The sequence below is a fragment of the Anser anser genome (genome assembly GCF_964211835.1).
Source record: "Anser anser genome assembly, chromosome: 27".
NCBI classification, from domain to species: Eukaryota; Metazoa; Chordata; class Aves; order Anseriformes; family Anatidae; genus Anser; species Anser anser.
The window spans coordinates 6,099,756-6,113,487 of NC_139748.1; the positions used below are offsets into that span (position 1 = coordinate 6,099,756).

General features: G+C 63.9%; 3 protein-coding genes across 12 annotated transcripts; 1 reads left to right on the forward strand and 2 right to left on the reverse strand.

Moving 5' to 3' along the window:
• Positions 1-667: 667 nt before the first annotated feature.
• Positions 668-4,989, reverse strand: LHFPL5 (LHFPL tetraspan subfamily member 5). Its single transcript, XM_083812302.1, has 4 exons — positions 4,504-4,989; positions 1,612-1,848; positions 1,232-1,262; positions 668-970 (listed from the first exon to the last, which is right to left on the reverse strand). The coding sequence occupies exons 1-3, from the start codon at positions 4,913-4,915 to the stop codon at positions 1,246-1,248; spliced, it is 666 nt and encodes a 221-aa protein (XP_083668428.1). The 5' UTR covers positions 4,916-4,989; the 3' UTR covers positions 668-970; positions 1,232-1,245.
• Positions 4,990-6,449: 1,460 nt separating this feature from the next.
• CLPS (colipase) lies at positions 6,450-8,099 on the forward strand. Of its 2 annotated transcripts, XM_083812323.1 has the most exons (3): positions 6,452-7,122; positions 7,653-7,775; positions 7,879-8,099. In XM_083812323.1, exons 1-3 carry the CDS (start codon positions 7,027-7,029, stop codon positions 8,014-8,016), a joined length of 357 nt encoding a protein of 118 aa, XP_083668449.1. In that variant the 5' UTR covers positions 6,452-7,026; the 3' UTR covers positions 8,017-8,099. The 2 variants fall into 2 exon arrangements, with proteins under 2 accessions (XP_083668448.1, XP_083668449.1); XM_083812322.1 differs by having other exon boundaries at positions 6,450-7,775.
• Positions 8,100-8,230: 131 nt separating this feature from the next.
• ARMC12 (armadillo repeat containing 12) lies at positions 8,231-13,386 on the reverse strand. 9 transcript variants are annotated; one of them, XM_083812309.1, is made up of 7 exons: positions 10,728-11,364; positions 9,856-9,932; positions 9,562-9,698; positions 9,258-9,392; positions 8,996-9,169; positions 8,845-8,916; positions 8,231-8,733 (listed from the first exon to the last, which is right to left on the reverse strand). In XM_083812309.1, exons 1-7 carry the CDS (start codon positions 10,871-10,873, stop codon positions 8,368-8,370), a joined length of 1,107 nt encoding a protein of 368 aa, XP_083668435.1. In that variant the 5' UTR covers positions 10,874-11,364; the 3' UTR covers positions 8,231-8,367. The 9 variants fall into 9 exon arrangements, with proteins under 9 accessions (XP_083668435.1, XP_083668438.1, XP_083668433.1 ...); XM_083812310.1 differs by having other exon boundaries at positions 8,247-8,694; XM_083812312.1 differs by lacking the exon at positions 10,728-11,364 and adding an exon at positions 11,906-13,386 and having other exon boundaries at positions 8,231-8,916.
• Positions 13,387-13,732: the final 346 nt, after the last annotated feature.

Consider the following 13,732-nt stretch of genomic DNA (forward strand, 5'->3'; position numbering starts at 1 on the left):
TTTCCTCAGATAGTGGCCCTTCGGTTCAATTTTCTTTGCTAGCTAGCACTGGGTTTTGATTCTCTGGATCGAGACTGATGGTGTTGGTCAAGATCTTTGATTGACTTGTAACCCATTTTTAAAGGGGGAAGGAGCTGATAGCAGGGTAACTGCTGCAGTTCTGCCATTCTAAAAGCTGCTGGTTTTAATTCTGCCGTATACACGGTGTCGTCTCTGCTCTCTCCCCTAGCAAGGTCTCGTAACAAAACCTTCCCAACCACTTCGTTAGGGGGAGCCGTAATGCTGGAAGGCGGCCGTGAGAACCGAACTGACTTCTCTGCGGCAGGAACCAGCAAATTCCAGCAACTAGGAGTGAAAAATGCTGCCCGTGTTGGTTGGTCCTGCCTTCTGACCAGGTGAGTGAGAGCTCCTGGCGCCGGGGGGGGTGGTGTGCTGCCCCGTGCAGGTGAAGGCTGTGGGGCGGGGTGTGAAGTTAGGGCTAAATGGGGTTAACTGGGTGAGAGCGGTGCTGTGCTTTTCCCTGCTGGGGTCTAAAGGTGGCGTGAGAAGCTGATCTGGGGGCTCTGCGAGGAATTGGCTGTCACAGTATTTCCAAACAGAAAAGGTCGCAGGGAAAATCTGGGGCACAGTCAAGGCTTTTCCCTGTCTCAAGGAGACCAGCACGAAATCCAAAACGCTACCTTTTTTATTCAGAAGTCATTTCATGAAAGAAGGTGTACAAACCCCAAGGAGCAGCAAATTGTGTCCCTGTTCCTCCCTCTCTTTCCCTGGCTCTGCTGATGGGCTCAAAAAACCGCGTCCAACAGGGCTCTTCCCATCAAGCCCCGTGAGAGCTGTGAGCCGGCAGCGGCCCCTTATGTGAAAAGAACAACTGTAGAAAACCCACAGGTGGGGGCAGACGTAAAGCTCCCGGAAAAGTCATTTTCAAAGGGCTACATCCCCTGAAGCTGAAGAGCAGTTCTAGGAGTCCCTGGGAAGAGAAGAAAAAAAAAAAGGTCAGCTGTTGCCACCATCAAACCGTAGCATAACACCCAATTTTAAGCTCTGTGTCACTTGGCAAGGCATGATGTTTTCATCATTTTGGGAGGCAAAGCAAAGCCGATTTCCCATTTAACCGCAAAGAAAACCCCTCAATAGAGCACCACGAGCTATCGTTGCCAGTCCAGCGATCCTCAAAGCACAGCAGTGTCGCACGTGCAGGAAACTTCAGAAATCCCCGTGTGTCACTTACGTGGTGGTCAGCTGTCAGTCGTTGCCCTCCTCTGTAAAACAAAAAGGTAATTACAGGGTTAATGGGGTGTGGTAACAATAACGAAGGCGCAGGTGTGTTTTTTGGGTTTCTTTTACAAAAAGCTTGATAAAACCCACAGCCCCATGGGGTTTCTTTGCTCTAAATTGAACCTGGGTACCTCTGCCCGGGGTTTGCGGGGCGGGGGGCTCAGCTGAAGTCCTGCTCCCACCCTTGGGTGCAGGACCACGCGTGGGACACAGCCTGGGCAGCTGCCCCGTGCTGGCTCCGTCCTGGTCACCATGGGGAAACAACCCCCCCAAATAACCCCCATCATAACCCCCGTCCTTGGGGTTTTGTGCTCAGCCCTGGCTGCGTTTTACCTTTGCTTTCCACTTTAAAATCCGACGGGAGGAGGTTGTCCTGCCGGTTGCCCAGCACGAAGGCCAGGAAGGAGAGGATGAGCGCGTCGAGGATGCCGATGATGCAGAGGATGTACGCCCAGCGCACGGTGCAGGCGCCCAGCGTGTACTTGTCCGTCTTGTCCCCGCACATGCGCCTCACCTCGCTCGAGTCCCAGCCGTCGGGGTAGATCAGGCAGCCGATCATCAGCCCCGTAGCTGCAAGGAGGGGGAAACGTCGCAGGTACCGCGTGCCCAGATGGGGAGGTTACGGGGAATAGCACAGCCACGACCACAAATATTACAGGGAAAACGCTAAAACGGGCTGGCGAGGCTTAAATATTCCTCAGGACCTGGAGGCAGGGGCTGTGCACCGTCCGAGCTGGGGATGCTGCAGCGTGGGCACGGCGCTGCCTTCCCACACCGCTGTTGCTCCTTCCAGCACTGGCCTCGTCGCCCCAAAACGAGGCATCCTCCAAGCAAAACCACTTTGGTTTTGCACAAACCAACCGAGTTCGTGCAAGGCGGAGAATTTTGTTGCTCCGTGCGCGGCTGGATTTTGGGTTTGCCGAGCCGGAGCCGCCGCCAGCAGCAGCAGCAGCTTTGCACGCGGGTTAATTCTGCTTGCTCAGCTGCGCTGGTTCCAGCCAGGGCTGGGAGCTGGCGGTGCTGGGAGCCCTCCGTGCCTGACCTCGGTGGCCGACGCGGCCGCTCGCCGTGGGAGTCGTGGCACCAGCTGCCCGAGGGCATCTCCTGCCACGCGGCGTGTCCCGGCCTCTCAACGCGCATTTTTCCCTACACATCCCCCTGCTCTGAGAAGTCGTTGTGCTTGGGAATTGTTGTGCTTGCTGGGAATTTTTGTACTTGCTGGGGATTTGCTGGCCAAGAAGAGTGGTTGGGGCTCGGTAGGGAGAGGAGCTGCACTCATCTGCAAGGCTTTGGGCTGTTGAAGAAGCTCGTTGGTTGCGCCGTGCATGCAGGACTGGTCTTTTAAGTGTTTTTATGCAAGTGTGAGGGTGGCTGCGGCACGGGGGAGCTCCGTGTCCTGCCTTTGCAGGGTTTCCCTAGCCGAAAGCAGCGGGTGCACCAGCACCAGGGGTGCTGCTCCCTGCCTTTGGCTGCTTGCTGAGCTAGGGATGTCTCACCAATGGGTCTGTCAGGAATGGGGAGACCCCACAGCTGCTTTTAAAGGCAGCTTGTCCTGGGGGGTCAGAGGAGCCACCTGCACCTCCCTCTGCAGCAGCAGGGCACAGGGCACCCCGTGTGCTACAGCCGCCTCCTGCCCCCTATCCGTGGGTTTTCTGACAGTGGTCAACCTGAAAATCCTTTCCGGGTGCTTGCCTTGTGCTGTGCTAAGGGTTTTTATTCCCCTAGCTTAGGGGAAGGAGAGCAGCAAGGACAGCGGGCAGCTTCCTAGGTCAGCAGCGAGCATTTTTCATCGTCTAGAAGCAGCCAGCCTCTCGTGTGCTTAATTACTCTCTGCTGTAGGTAACGGTGAGGAGGGGCACAAGGATGGGGGAGGCTGGAAGGAAATTGCTTCTCCTGGGAAGACAAACCCTGGCACAGAGCAAGCCTGAAGGTGGATCCGCTCACCACCTTTCCTCTTCCAAGCAGCTCCCACACACAGCAGCCTCTGCATCGCCTGGGTGCAGGGGAAAAGCTGTGATTCGAAGCCCTCGGCACCATGGAAGAGCAGCAGCCCTTGGGGGGGCACAGAGCCCCTTGGCTGCACCCCTGCACGCCCGCTGGAGGGGACGAACCCCTCGCCTTGCTGGGTCTGGCAACGCCGAAGCCTTGCAGCAATTTTTCCTGTTTCCATCCATGAGGGATGGGGTTGGGATTGCACAGCCTGCGGGGTGCTGCCAGCAGAGGCTGCTGCTGGAGCTGCTCCCCAGGGACGCCGGGGGAACCCCAAGGAGCAGGTTTCAGAGCCTCTGCCTCGAGGAGCCTGAAGCACAGGTTAGAGGGTCACCAGCATGGAAGATTCGGTCATATCCATGTGGCTGGAGCTGCCTGCACTCGTGTTTTTCTCCCCATCCAGCACAAAAATGTCCGTAAAAGCCCCAAACACAGCTGCAAAGCCTTTCCCTGCTCTCCCTGGGAGGCTGAGCTGCCCCAAGCCTCTTATCTAAATCTTCGCTTGAGCTCGTTTCTTGAGCTGGGAACTGGAGCAACCCCACGCTACTGCCACCTGCCTGACACTGGGGACCGTGGGGACAGCGGCCGGTCCCCGCATCAATGATTCAGGAGCTGCACAGGCCGGGGTTGGGTTTCAGCAGCGCTGGATCAGGCTGGGTTACCGGTGTCTCAGGTGTCTGGGGCTTTGGGGAGGGCTGGAGGGGGCTGCAAGGCGGGTCGGAGGGGTGTGAGGATGAGAAAAGTGGCAAAGGGTGGCGGTGGCACTGAGCCTGTGCTCGGTCCCCTACACCTTACATCTGCCCCGTGCTCAGGGCAGCTCCTGCAGGGGAGAGCGGGGGCACAAGAGGACCCAGCAACGTCTTCTCCATCTCCCTGCTGGATCCCTGCATCATCCCTAATGCTCGGAGCATGGAGCCCTGCTCCCCCGGGGATGCTCGGCAGCAACAGTCCCACTGCCATGTGGGGTCACCGGTGGCTGCAGGGACGCTCCGGGGGCTGGGTCCCTCATCCCACGAGGTTCTGCAGCAGGATCCCTGCCCACGTGCAACGCGTCCATCGGGTCTCAGCTGCATCGTGGCTGCTTTACTGACTGCAAATTCCTCCTCTAACCGGTCCGAGGGAGCGGAGCGGGCACGGAGGTTGTGCTGCTGCCCCTTTCCTGGCCGGCCCCACCACGGAGCAGTTGAGGGGGAGCAGCAGCTCCCCACGGACCCATCGCCCCCTGGCCCCGCTCACCTGCCGCCAGCTGCATCCAGGCGCAGACTTTGTAGACGGTGGCCGCGTTGCAGAAGAAGAAGAGGCTGAAGCAGAGGATGGAGCCGATGATGAGGAAGGTGGAGATGCCCACGAAGAACATCGCCGTCTTGAAGGCGCTGGAGGGGATGGTGCCGAAATCCAGGGGGCTGCCCTTGCAGATGAGCTCGCCGGTGAGCGCGTTGCCGATGCAGTAGGAGAAGAGGCCGAAGTAGCCGGCCTGCGGCGTGTCGATGCTGTCGCCGATCCAGTAGGGCTGGATGAAGGTCACCACCATCAGGATGGCGAAGCAGAGGGTGAAGAGGGCCCACAGCACGCCCATGGCCCTGGCGTTCCGCACGTAGTTGGTGTGGTAGATCCGCGCCGCCTCCTGCGCCGGCAGCAGCTTGGGCATGGCCCCGCCGGGCCCCCTGCGGCCCCCGCCGCCTCCCGGGGTCTCCTCCCGGTTCCCCCCCCCGCCCCCCCCGCTCCTGCCCCGCTCCGCCCCGAGCGAGAGCGGCGGCGCCGCGGGGAGGCTCGGGCTGCGCCGGCGCGCCCCCCCCTCCCCTCCCCGCCTCCGTTCCCCCCTCCCCGGCACCGCCCCGGGAGGCGGCGGCGAGACCCCGGGCAGCGAGCGGGGCTGGGGAGGGAGGGACAGAGCGGTGAGACCCCGGGGTGTGCCCCTGGAATGCGCTCCACGCCTCCGGGATGAGCCCCCGGGATGCGCCCCGGTGCCCCGAGGATGCGCTCCACGCCTCCGGGATGCGTCCCAGTGCCCCGAGGATGTTCCCCAGGGATGCGCCCCGGTGCCCCGAGGATGCCCCCCCGGGTTGTGCCCTCGGGATGTGCCCCTGGAACGCGCTCCACGCCCCCGGGATGCGCCCCCTGAATGCGCCCCGTGCCCCTCGGATGCGCCCCCGGGATGCACTCCGCTCCCCCGGGCTGTGCCTCGGTGCCCATCGGATGCGCCCCCAAGTTGTGCCCCACTGCCCCTGGGATGTGCCCCATTCCCCTCGGATGCGCCCTGTGCCCAAACTGGATGTGCCCCTGGGATATGCCCCGTGGCCTCACCGTGTGCTCCCTGGATGTGCCACGTGTCCCCAAGATGCAAACCTGGGATGTGTTTTGTGCCCCCTACATGCGCCCTGTGCCCCCCCCGTGTGCCCACAGGATGCACCCCCCATCCTCTATAACCCAAGAAGTGTCCCTGGGACATGCCCCGTGCCCACCCATAGGACATGTGCACCCTGGACGCACCCCTGGGACCCCACCTGTACCCCCACCGTGTGCAGCTCAGCACGTACCCCATGCCCCAGGATGTGCCCTGCACCCCTCTGCGCACCCCAAGATGCTCTCAGTGTCCCCCCTGGGATGTGCTCCGTGCCCCAGGATGTGCTCCATGACCCCGCTGTATGCCCCAGGTCCTTGCTGAGCGCACTGGGGTGTGTGATGCACCCCAGGACGTGCTGAGATGCCCCGGGGATGTGCTGTGCCCCCCTTGTTGTGTCCCAGGAAGTCTCCTGGGCTGTTCTGTGCCCCCCAGCTGTGTGCCCAAGGCTGCTCTCCTCTGCCTTCCCTAGCACCACCTCGGTCCTTGCCCCACTGGAGTGCACATGGGGTCTCGTGGGTCCCAGACCTGCACCAGCAGGGCTGGAGGGGTGCAGGCAGGGGGGGGAGGAGCTGCCAGGACCCCCCAGGACACCTGTGGGCACCTCGGGGCCTTTCCCCAGGTGCCAGCGTGGCGGTGCCCTGCAGCCAGGGCCAGCCCGAGCCTCACCCCCACGGCTGCCGAAGGTCAGGGCTGCCCGGGCGTTAATCATTGCCCAGAGCAGCCGGGCTGACGTGGGTGCGAAAAGCTGTGCCATTCCCAGAGCTGTTTTCCTTTCCTCAACCAAATCCCGCACCCATTGAAACACGGAGAGCAAACACCCGGTGGGCAGGGGGTGCCTGGGGGACCTCGGTGGGCTCTGAGGCACTGAGCGAGGCTGGCAGGGGGTGGGCTCGTTCCTGTGACGCTCTGGGTTTCCTTAAGTGGGTTTCCTGGTGGCTGTGCTGGTAATGTTGGGTCGACGGAGGAGCTGGGCTCGGGATTTGGTGTTTTCCCAGAGCTCCTGCTGTTGCGTCAGGGCTCGGTTTGCCCTTGAAGCCCCATGCGAGCAGGGCAGTCTTGGAGAAAGTGGCTCATCCCAGCTCCCCAGGGCTCAGGGCAGAGGAGAGCGGGCAGGATTGGTCCCACCGTGGAAATCCCAGTGCCGTTATTCCACATCTGCTTTGGCCAAAGGAGCTTCTGTACGGCAGGGAGGCATCACCCCTGCGGGAAGGCCACCTGGGGACAGGGCGCATCGTCCCCACCTCCGTGCCATGCCGCCACCTGCGCTGGCACCGCACCCCGGGCAGCGAGGGCATCGCCGTTCCTCCGCGGCAGCCCGGGCAGGTCGGCTGCGATAGGAGAGGCTGCGTCAGCTGGCGGAGGCGCCGGCTATAAAGCGCCCGGCCGCCCGCAGCGGAGCCCTGAACAAGCCCACCATGGCGAGCACGCTGCAGATCGGCCTCCTCCTCTCCCTGCTGCTCCTGGCCCCGGCCCTGGCCGTGCCGCACGAGCGAGGGCTCATCTTTAATTTGGTAAGAGGAGAAAACCCCGTCCTTGCTGCAGCCAGGGTGTGTGGTGCTTGGGGTGCGGAGGTGTCTGCGATGTTTCGGTCTCTGGCGGTGGCTGTGGGGGTGCCCCGAGGTGATGGCTGCAGCCCTGAGAGCAAAACTCACTTGCAGCTGGGGAAACTGAGGCAGGTGGGATGGTGTGCTGGGTTTTGCAGGGTTGTGCGGGATCTCTCCTGCTGCAGAGGGGCAGGGAAGGCTCTTTGTGTCAGTGAGGACTCTCCCTGGGGGGGCCTTGCAGGATATATGGGGGAAAAAGGCTTCCCTGGTGCATCTCAGCCCTAATCCCATGAGCTGGACAGAAAACAGCGCCTCGGCGGGCCGTACTTTGGGCCAGAATGGGTAAATGCTGCTGGGTCTGCCCAAGCCCCAGCCGAAGGGCAGAGCGATTCCGACACCTGCCCCAACCCCCTGGTTCCACCGCTGTGGTTCTGCGGGGGGGGGGTGTGGGGTGTCCGAGCCAAACGTGGGGCTCACACCTCCCCTCGCCACTGCAGGACACCGGGGAGCTGTGCCTGCAGAGCGCCCAGTGCAAGAGCGGCTGCTGCCAGCACAACAGCGGGCTGAACCTGGCCCGGTGCGTGCCGAAGGCGGCCGAGTTCCAGGAGTGCTCCCCGAAGGTAGGTGCCCGAGCGACGCGGTGTCCCCAGCCCGTCCCCGTGGGTCACCCTCCAAGGTGGGGGGGGCCGCGATGGCCCCTCTACCGTGCCCCCGTCCCCGCAGAGCCTCTATGGGGTCTACTACAAGTGTCCCTGCGAGAGCGGCTTGACCTGCGAAGCCGACAGGAGCATCGTGGGCTCCATCACCAACAGCGACTTCGGCATCTGCAAGGACAAGCAGAGCACCGCGGCGGCGCGGTGAAGGACGTGAGCCCCCCCCCGGCACCCCCAGAACGAGCCTGGTGGGGTTGGGGGCTCTAGTAAAGAGCATTTCTGCTGTCGCAAGCCGGCGTTTTCACTCCATGCATCCTGGCACGGGGCAGGGGCAGCAGGGCCAGAAGGTCCTGGGAAAGCCACGGGGAGACGGCTCTGTGTTTGCGCACACACGCGGCGTGTGAAAACGGGTATTGATCAGGGCTGCGGGCGAACGATAAGCCAGGGGGGTGAGCTCTGCTTGGGGGGGGGCATTCAGGAAAAGGGTGCAGGGGGCGGCCGTGAGGGAGCCGTGCTGGGTTTTATTTGCGTCTGCGAGCACAGAGGCCGTGAGCGTCCCCTAGAAAATGGATTCGCCAGAGGGCGAGACGTGGAGCGAGGCGGCGCTGCCCGCGCCGTGCTTGCCCAGGGCGGCGGCGGCGATCTCCGCATCCAGCTTGTACAACCACAGGCTCATGATGAGTTTGCACGCCTGGAGCTGCACTCTCTCCTCGGGGTGGACGAACATGACCAGGAGGTGTTCGTCCAGGTGGGAGTTCTCGCCGAAAAGGACCTCGTAGAGGGAGCAGCTGCCGCTCTTGGGGCTCTTGCTCGGGCGGCGGGGCTTCGCGCAGCCCCCGTGCAGCACCTCCACCAGCAGCAGCATCTCGCAGAGCAGCTTCCCCGGCTGCGAGTTGTTCATGAGGCTCAGGAATTCGGGCCGGACCTGGCCGAGGAGATGCTGGGAGCCAGCGGCCAAGCTGGGGGCAGCCCCGGGGTGGAAACGAGGATGCAAATCCCCTGCAAATCCCACCGGCTGCGGGGCCGGGGGCCGTACCTGGCAGTTGAGGATGTCGGGCAGGAGCTCTTCCTTGCGGGACAGCGCGATGAGCAGCCTGAGGACCTGCAGCTGCAGAAACACCGGGGATGCGGCTGGGAGGGTGGGCACCATGCGGGGGGGTCCCCGCCGGGCGCGGGGGGCGGCGTACCTGGATGGCGTAGTTGTCCCACTGCAGGAAGCCCAGCAGGTTCGGCACCGCGCGGCGCAGCAGCGGCTCGATGTTGGGGGGCACGGGCAGCGCGTTGAGCAGCCGCAGCGCCGCCACCTGCACCTCCGTGTCCCGGGAGGAGATGACCAGATCCAGGATCTTGGGGTAGAAATCCTGCGGGGACGGGACGGGGGGTGCTCAGGGAGCAGTGCGCAGCCGGCCGGGGGGGGGCCGCAAGGGGTCGGGGGGGGGAAACACTGACCTGGACTTGGGCAGTGAACAGGGACCGGGTGGCAAAAGCCCTGAGGGTGTTCAGCGCCTGGACCTTGGTGTCCCCGTTGTGGTTGTCCAGGCAGGAGGCCACCAGCTGGATGTGCTCCGGGCTGCAGGTGGGGTTCTGGAGGGAGGCCAGGCCGGGATGGGATGGGGGTGGGATGGGGGTGGAGATGGGGATGGGATGGGATGGGATGGGATAGGGAGGAGATGGGGATGGGGATGGGGATGGGAACCGCAGCACCCCGGAGCACAGCGGGGTGCCCTCGTGCTGTCCCCGCAGCGCCCTTCACCTTCGCGTCCATCAGGTAGACGCAGCGGGTGATGCTGCGCAGGATGGCGCTGCGGGACCGGCCGTCCTGCTGCGCCCTCAGCATTTCCAGCAGCTCCTCGCAGACCCTCCTGCTCAGAACCTCCTCCACGGGCAGCCCTGGGAGCAAGCGGGGAGCCGCGGTCGCACCGGGGCGGCGCGCGGTTCCCATGGGGAACCCAAATTTTCCTTCGGGCTCACGTCCCACGGGAGGGGAAACTGAGGCACGGGCAGGGAGGTGGCAGAGGGGGGACCCCGGCGGTCCCCTCCCACCCACCGTCCTGGTGGTCCGGGCTTTCCAGCCGGTAGCGGTCGGTGCCGCCGGGCGCGCTGCTCAGCGCCTCGGCCACGGTCCTGTAGAGGAGGTAGACGGCCCCGGCGCCCGTGGCCACGCTCAGGACGTGCCGCCCCGTCCAGGTCCCCCAGCACGCCGCCATCCCCGGCACCGCAGCCCCCCGAGCCCCACGGGACTGGGGCGGCTCCTGGAAGCAGAATCGTCCCCGGGGTGCGGAGCCTTGTGAGGTCAGGGTCGGGGTGCGCGTGGGTCACCGAGGTGCCCCACCCTCCAGGCTCGGCCGGAGGAGCCCCCCCCACCCCCCAGCCCCATGCTGTCACCTTGTCACACCACCCCGGGGACACGAAGCCACTGAGCTGGGGACGTGGGGTGGGGTGGGGTGAGCCCAGGGGAGCACCCGTGTCCCGTGGGGGGGTCCTGACCCTCTGCGCCCGGCGTGGGGGGGGTGGCACTGTGCCTGGACACCCGCTGGGACACGGGGCTGGGGACGAGGAGCATGGGGCAGGGGACGAGGGACACATGGCAGGGGACAGGGGACACATGGTAAGGGACAAGGGGCATAGGGAAGGGGACATGGAACATGGGGCAGGGGGCATGGGACAAATGGCAGGGGGCGAGGACATGGGGTAGGGGACATGGGACACAGGGAAGGGGACGAGGGACACGGGGAAGGGGACAAGAGACAGGGGGAAGGGGACCTGGGACACACGGCAGGGGACAAGGGACGCAGGACATGGGGCAGGGGACATGGGCCATGCGGCAGGGCCACATGTCCCCAGCCCTGCCGCCTGCTCGGGGCTCAGCACCCCAAGGTGCCAGCAGGGAGGTGCTGCCCCCCACCCCAGTGCACTTACTGGGCATACTGGGAGCGCCGCCAGGGGCTCTGCACCCTTGGCATGGGCAGGATGCGGCCAGCGCAGGCAGGACCAGCAGAGGGCAGCCCCCACCTCCCCGAGCACCCCCCCCAGAGCCCTGCGGACCCCCCCCCCCCCAGCCCCATTCGGGGGGGGGATGCTCAGCCTCGGGGGCCCTGCGGTGCTCCCTGAGCCCCTCTTTCGGGGTCACCCCTCGCCAGATTGGGGGGCGCCAGTGTTGGGGGCACAGCCTGGGCCGTGCCCTGTATATGATGGAGATTTCTTTTTTTAGGGGGGGGACATCTTCCTGGCCCTGGCAGGGAAATACTGGAGAGGTGGGAAGAGTCTGGGGGGGTTAGGGGAGGGTCGCAGCCCCCCCAAAAAATAACAACTAAACCCTAATCCTGTTCGTGGGTGAGCAGCGGCTCAATTTTGGCAGCTCCCCGCGGCTGAGCGCTGGCGCGAGCCGAGAAGCGGCCGCCTGACTCACGGCATTGACAAACACAGGAAGGGGCCCCGGCGCGTGTGGGGTGCTGCAAGCCCCGGGGGGGGGCACCCCGACCTTGGGGGGGGGGGCATGCACAGAGCATCCGTGTGCTGGCAGATGGTGCTTCCATCCCCCCAAAATGCAAGATATTTTTTTTTTTGGGGGGGGGGGGATGCCGCCGCGTCCCCCCCCAGCTCCGTTCGGAGCTGGGGGGGGACGCGGCGGCATCCCCCCCCCCAAAAAAAATAAAATAAAATAATTGCCCTGGGGAGGATTGAGGGATGCCCCCACCTCCAGCACTGCTTTGCATGGCAAAGCGATGCAAACGGGGGCAAACCCATAACCACCCCCCCCCCCCCAAAAAACAAAACCACGCGCCCCACTTTGCACCGCAGCGGGATGCCCACGACGGTTTGACCCCCCCGCTCCCCCCCCCAGCACCCCAAAACCACCCCGCACCCCCCCTCCCTTAAAGCCAATCGAGGGGCACCGGCGTGGGGGGACACACGCGGCGACGTTCCCGCGCCCCCGCCGCCGTGTCCCCCCCCCGTGTCCCCCCCCCAGCCGGGGCTGTTTTTAACACGAGGGTACAGGATGTTCTGCTCGCTCTTGCACACAGCCTCGCTCCCGCTCCCCAACCTCCCTCCTCCCTCGCTCCCCCCCCCTTTCCTGCCGGCCCCATGGCCTTCACCTCGTCTTCGCCGCGCTGCTTTAACCCTTTTTCTTGCAGAAGCTTGGCTCCCCTCGCCGTTAGTGCCGTCCTTCGTGCAAGTACGGCCCCTTGATTATTCTTACCTCTGTTATTATTATCATTCCTGTTATTATCCTTACCATTGGTGTTATTACTATCGCTATTACTATTGCTGTTACCGTTCTTACTGTTATTACCATTACTACTATTATTATTACCACTACTGTTATTATTATCACCATTGCCGTTATTATTATTACCATTACTGTTCCTTTTATTATTGTTATGAGCAATATTTCCCCGAGGCTCCCTTTCCACCCCCCCCAAGCCCCCCTCAGGGGCTCCCCACGGGGCTCAGGGCACCCCCAGAAGCCGGCCCTCGCCAAAATCCCCCCGCAAGGATCCCCCTGGGAAGGGGGCAGATCCTTCCTGCGTGGCGTTGACCCCCCCCAGAGCCCCGGTCCCTGCAGAGGACCCCCCCCACGGTGGCGTTTTAGCACCCAGCTGGGTGCGCCCCCCCCCCCGACTGGTGCTGGGCAGGGGCCCGATCCTGCTGCAGGAGCAAAATGAGCACGGGGGCGGCAGCGGGACGGGATCGGCCCCCGTGGCACCGGGGTTCGAGGGTCCCAAAGGATTTAGGGGCTCCACAGAGGGTGCAAGGGGGGGGGGGTCGTGGATGCACCCCGGGGCTGCCCCAGGAGGGTTTTGGGGCCGGGCCTGATTTTTCCCCACCTCCGGATGCGGGGAAGCCCCAAATCCTTGGGCCGCTGCCCAAGTCCACCGCCACGCACCCAAAGCACCCGGGCAGGGGTTGTGTGTGTGGGGGGGTCGATCCTGCTCCCACGGGGCACCCCCCTGGCCCCAGCCCCTTTTGGGGTTTGCTTCAGTCCCAGCGGGGTTTGCAGAGCCCTGGGGAGAGGGCTCAGGGTTGGCACCGGCACGGCGACGGCGGCGGCGTTTTGAACTTTCGCTGGAGGAAAAACAACCTTTCTAGCAAAAAAAAAAAAAAAAAAGAAAAATTCATGAAAAGCTCTCTGGTTTTCCTCTTCTTGCCAAAACCAATTGTTGAAGATTTTTTTTTTTTTCCCCCCGGCCTCTCCTGTTTTTGCCTTCGCTTGTGGCGGGGGGAACAACGTCGCTCGCGGGTTTTTCTGCCCTTAGGCTCTCCCCCCCCAGAGCTGGAAGAGGGACGGGTGCTGACCCCACCTGGGTGCTGGCCCTGCATGGGTGTCCCCCCCCCCTCCTGTCCCCTCCTTTAGGGCTGCTGCGTGTTGTAAAGCAGGGCGACATCCCAGGGGATGGAGACGGATGGGGGGGTCTGGGATGGGGGCACCCCAAAACCACCCGGGGGGGGCGAGCGGTGCCCACCAGTGCCACGTCTGGCCCCAAGCCCCCCCCGGGAGCAGGGCAGGACTCACTGCTGCTTTCCAGCAGGGTAAAAGCGGAAAAATTCCCCCAAATTCTGAGGGGCTGGGGGCAATGCTGGGGGCTGCACGGGGGTGAGGTGCCAGGGGGTGGTGTGCGGGGGGGGCACACGGGGGGTCGTGCTTGGGGTGATGCTGAAAGGGATGCTGGTGGCTTATGCTGGGGGGGGGGACAGTTGGGGGACAAAATTGGGGGACAGTGGGGGGACAAAATTGGGGCTGGTGCAGTGGGGTACGAGGCTGGGGGTGAGCTGAAAGGGATGATGAGAGTTTATGGGGGGGGGAGACTGGGGGGGCACCAAATGGGGGGTGCTGCACTGGGGGAGATGCTGGGGGCAGTGCTGGGGGTGATTCCAGGGGGTGATGCTGGGGGTGACACCGGGGGCGATGCAGCCTGGGGAGG

What these genes read in the sequence shown, in the direction of transcription:
- ARMC12 (XM_083812305.1), bottom strand. Translation starts at nt 10,873, where the DNA reads ATGGGGCTGGGGGGGGGGGGGTCCGCAGGGCTCTGGGGGGGGTGCTCG. An exon ending in AAGCCCGGACCACCAGGACG is followed by an intron (nt 9,699 to 9,855) that starts GTGGGTGGGAGG and finishes GCTTGCTCCCAG; the next exon opens with GGCTGCCCGTGGAGGAGGTT. An exon ending in TGTTCACTGCCCAAGTCCAG is followed by an intron (nt 9,170 to 9,257) that starts GTCAGTGTTTCC and finishes CCGTCCCCGCAG; the next exon opens with GATTTCTACCCCAAGATCCT.
- CLPS (XM_083812322.1), top strand. Translation starts at nt 7,494, where the DNA reads ATGGGTAAATGCTGCTGGGTCTGCCCAAGCCCCAGCCGAAGGGCAGAG. An exon ending in TCCAGGAGTGCTCCCCGAAG is followed by an intron (nt 7,776 to 7,878) that starts GTAGGTGCCCGA and finishes CCGTCCCCGCAG; the next exon opens with AGCCTCTATGGGGTCTACTA.
- LHFPL5 (XM_083812302.1), bottom strand. Translation starts at nt 4,915, where the DNA reads ATGCCCAAGCTGCTGCCGGCGCAGGAGGCGGCGCGGATCTACCACACC. An exon ending in CTGGATGCAGCTGGCGGCAG is followed by an intron (nt 1,849 to 4,503) that starts GTGAGCGGGGCC and finishes CCCTCCTTGCAG; the next exon opens with CTACGGGGCTGATGATCGGC.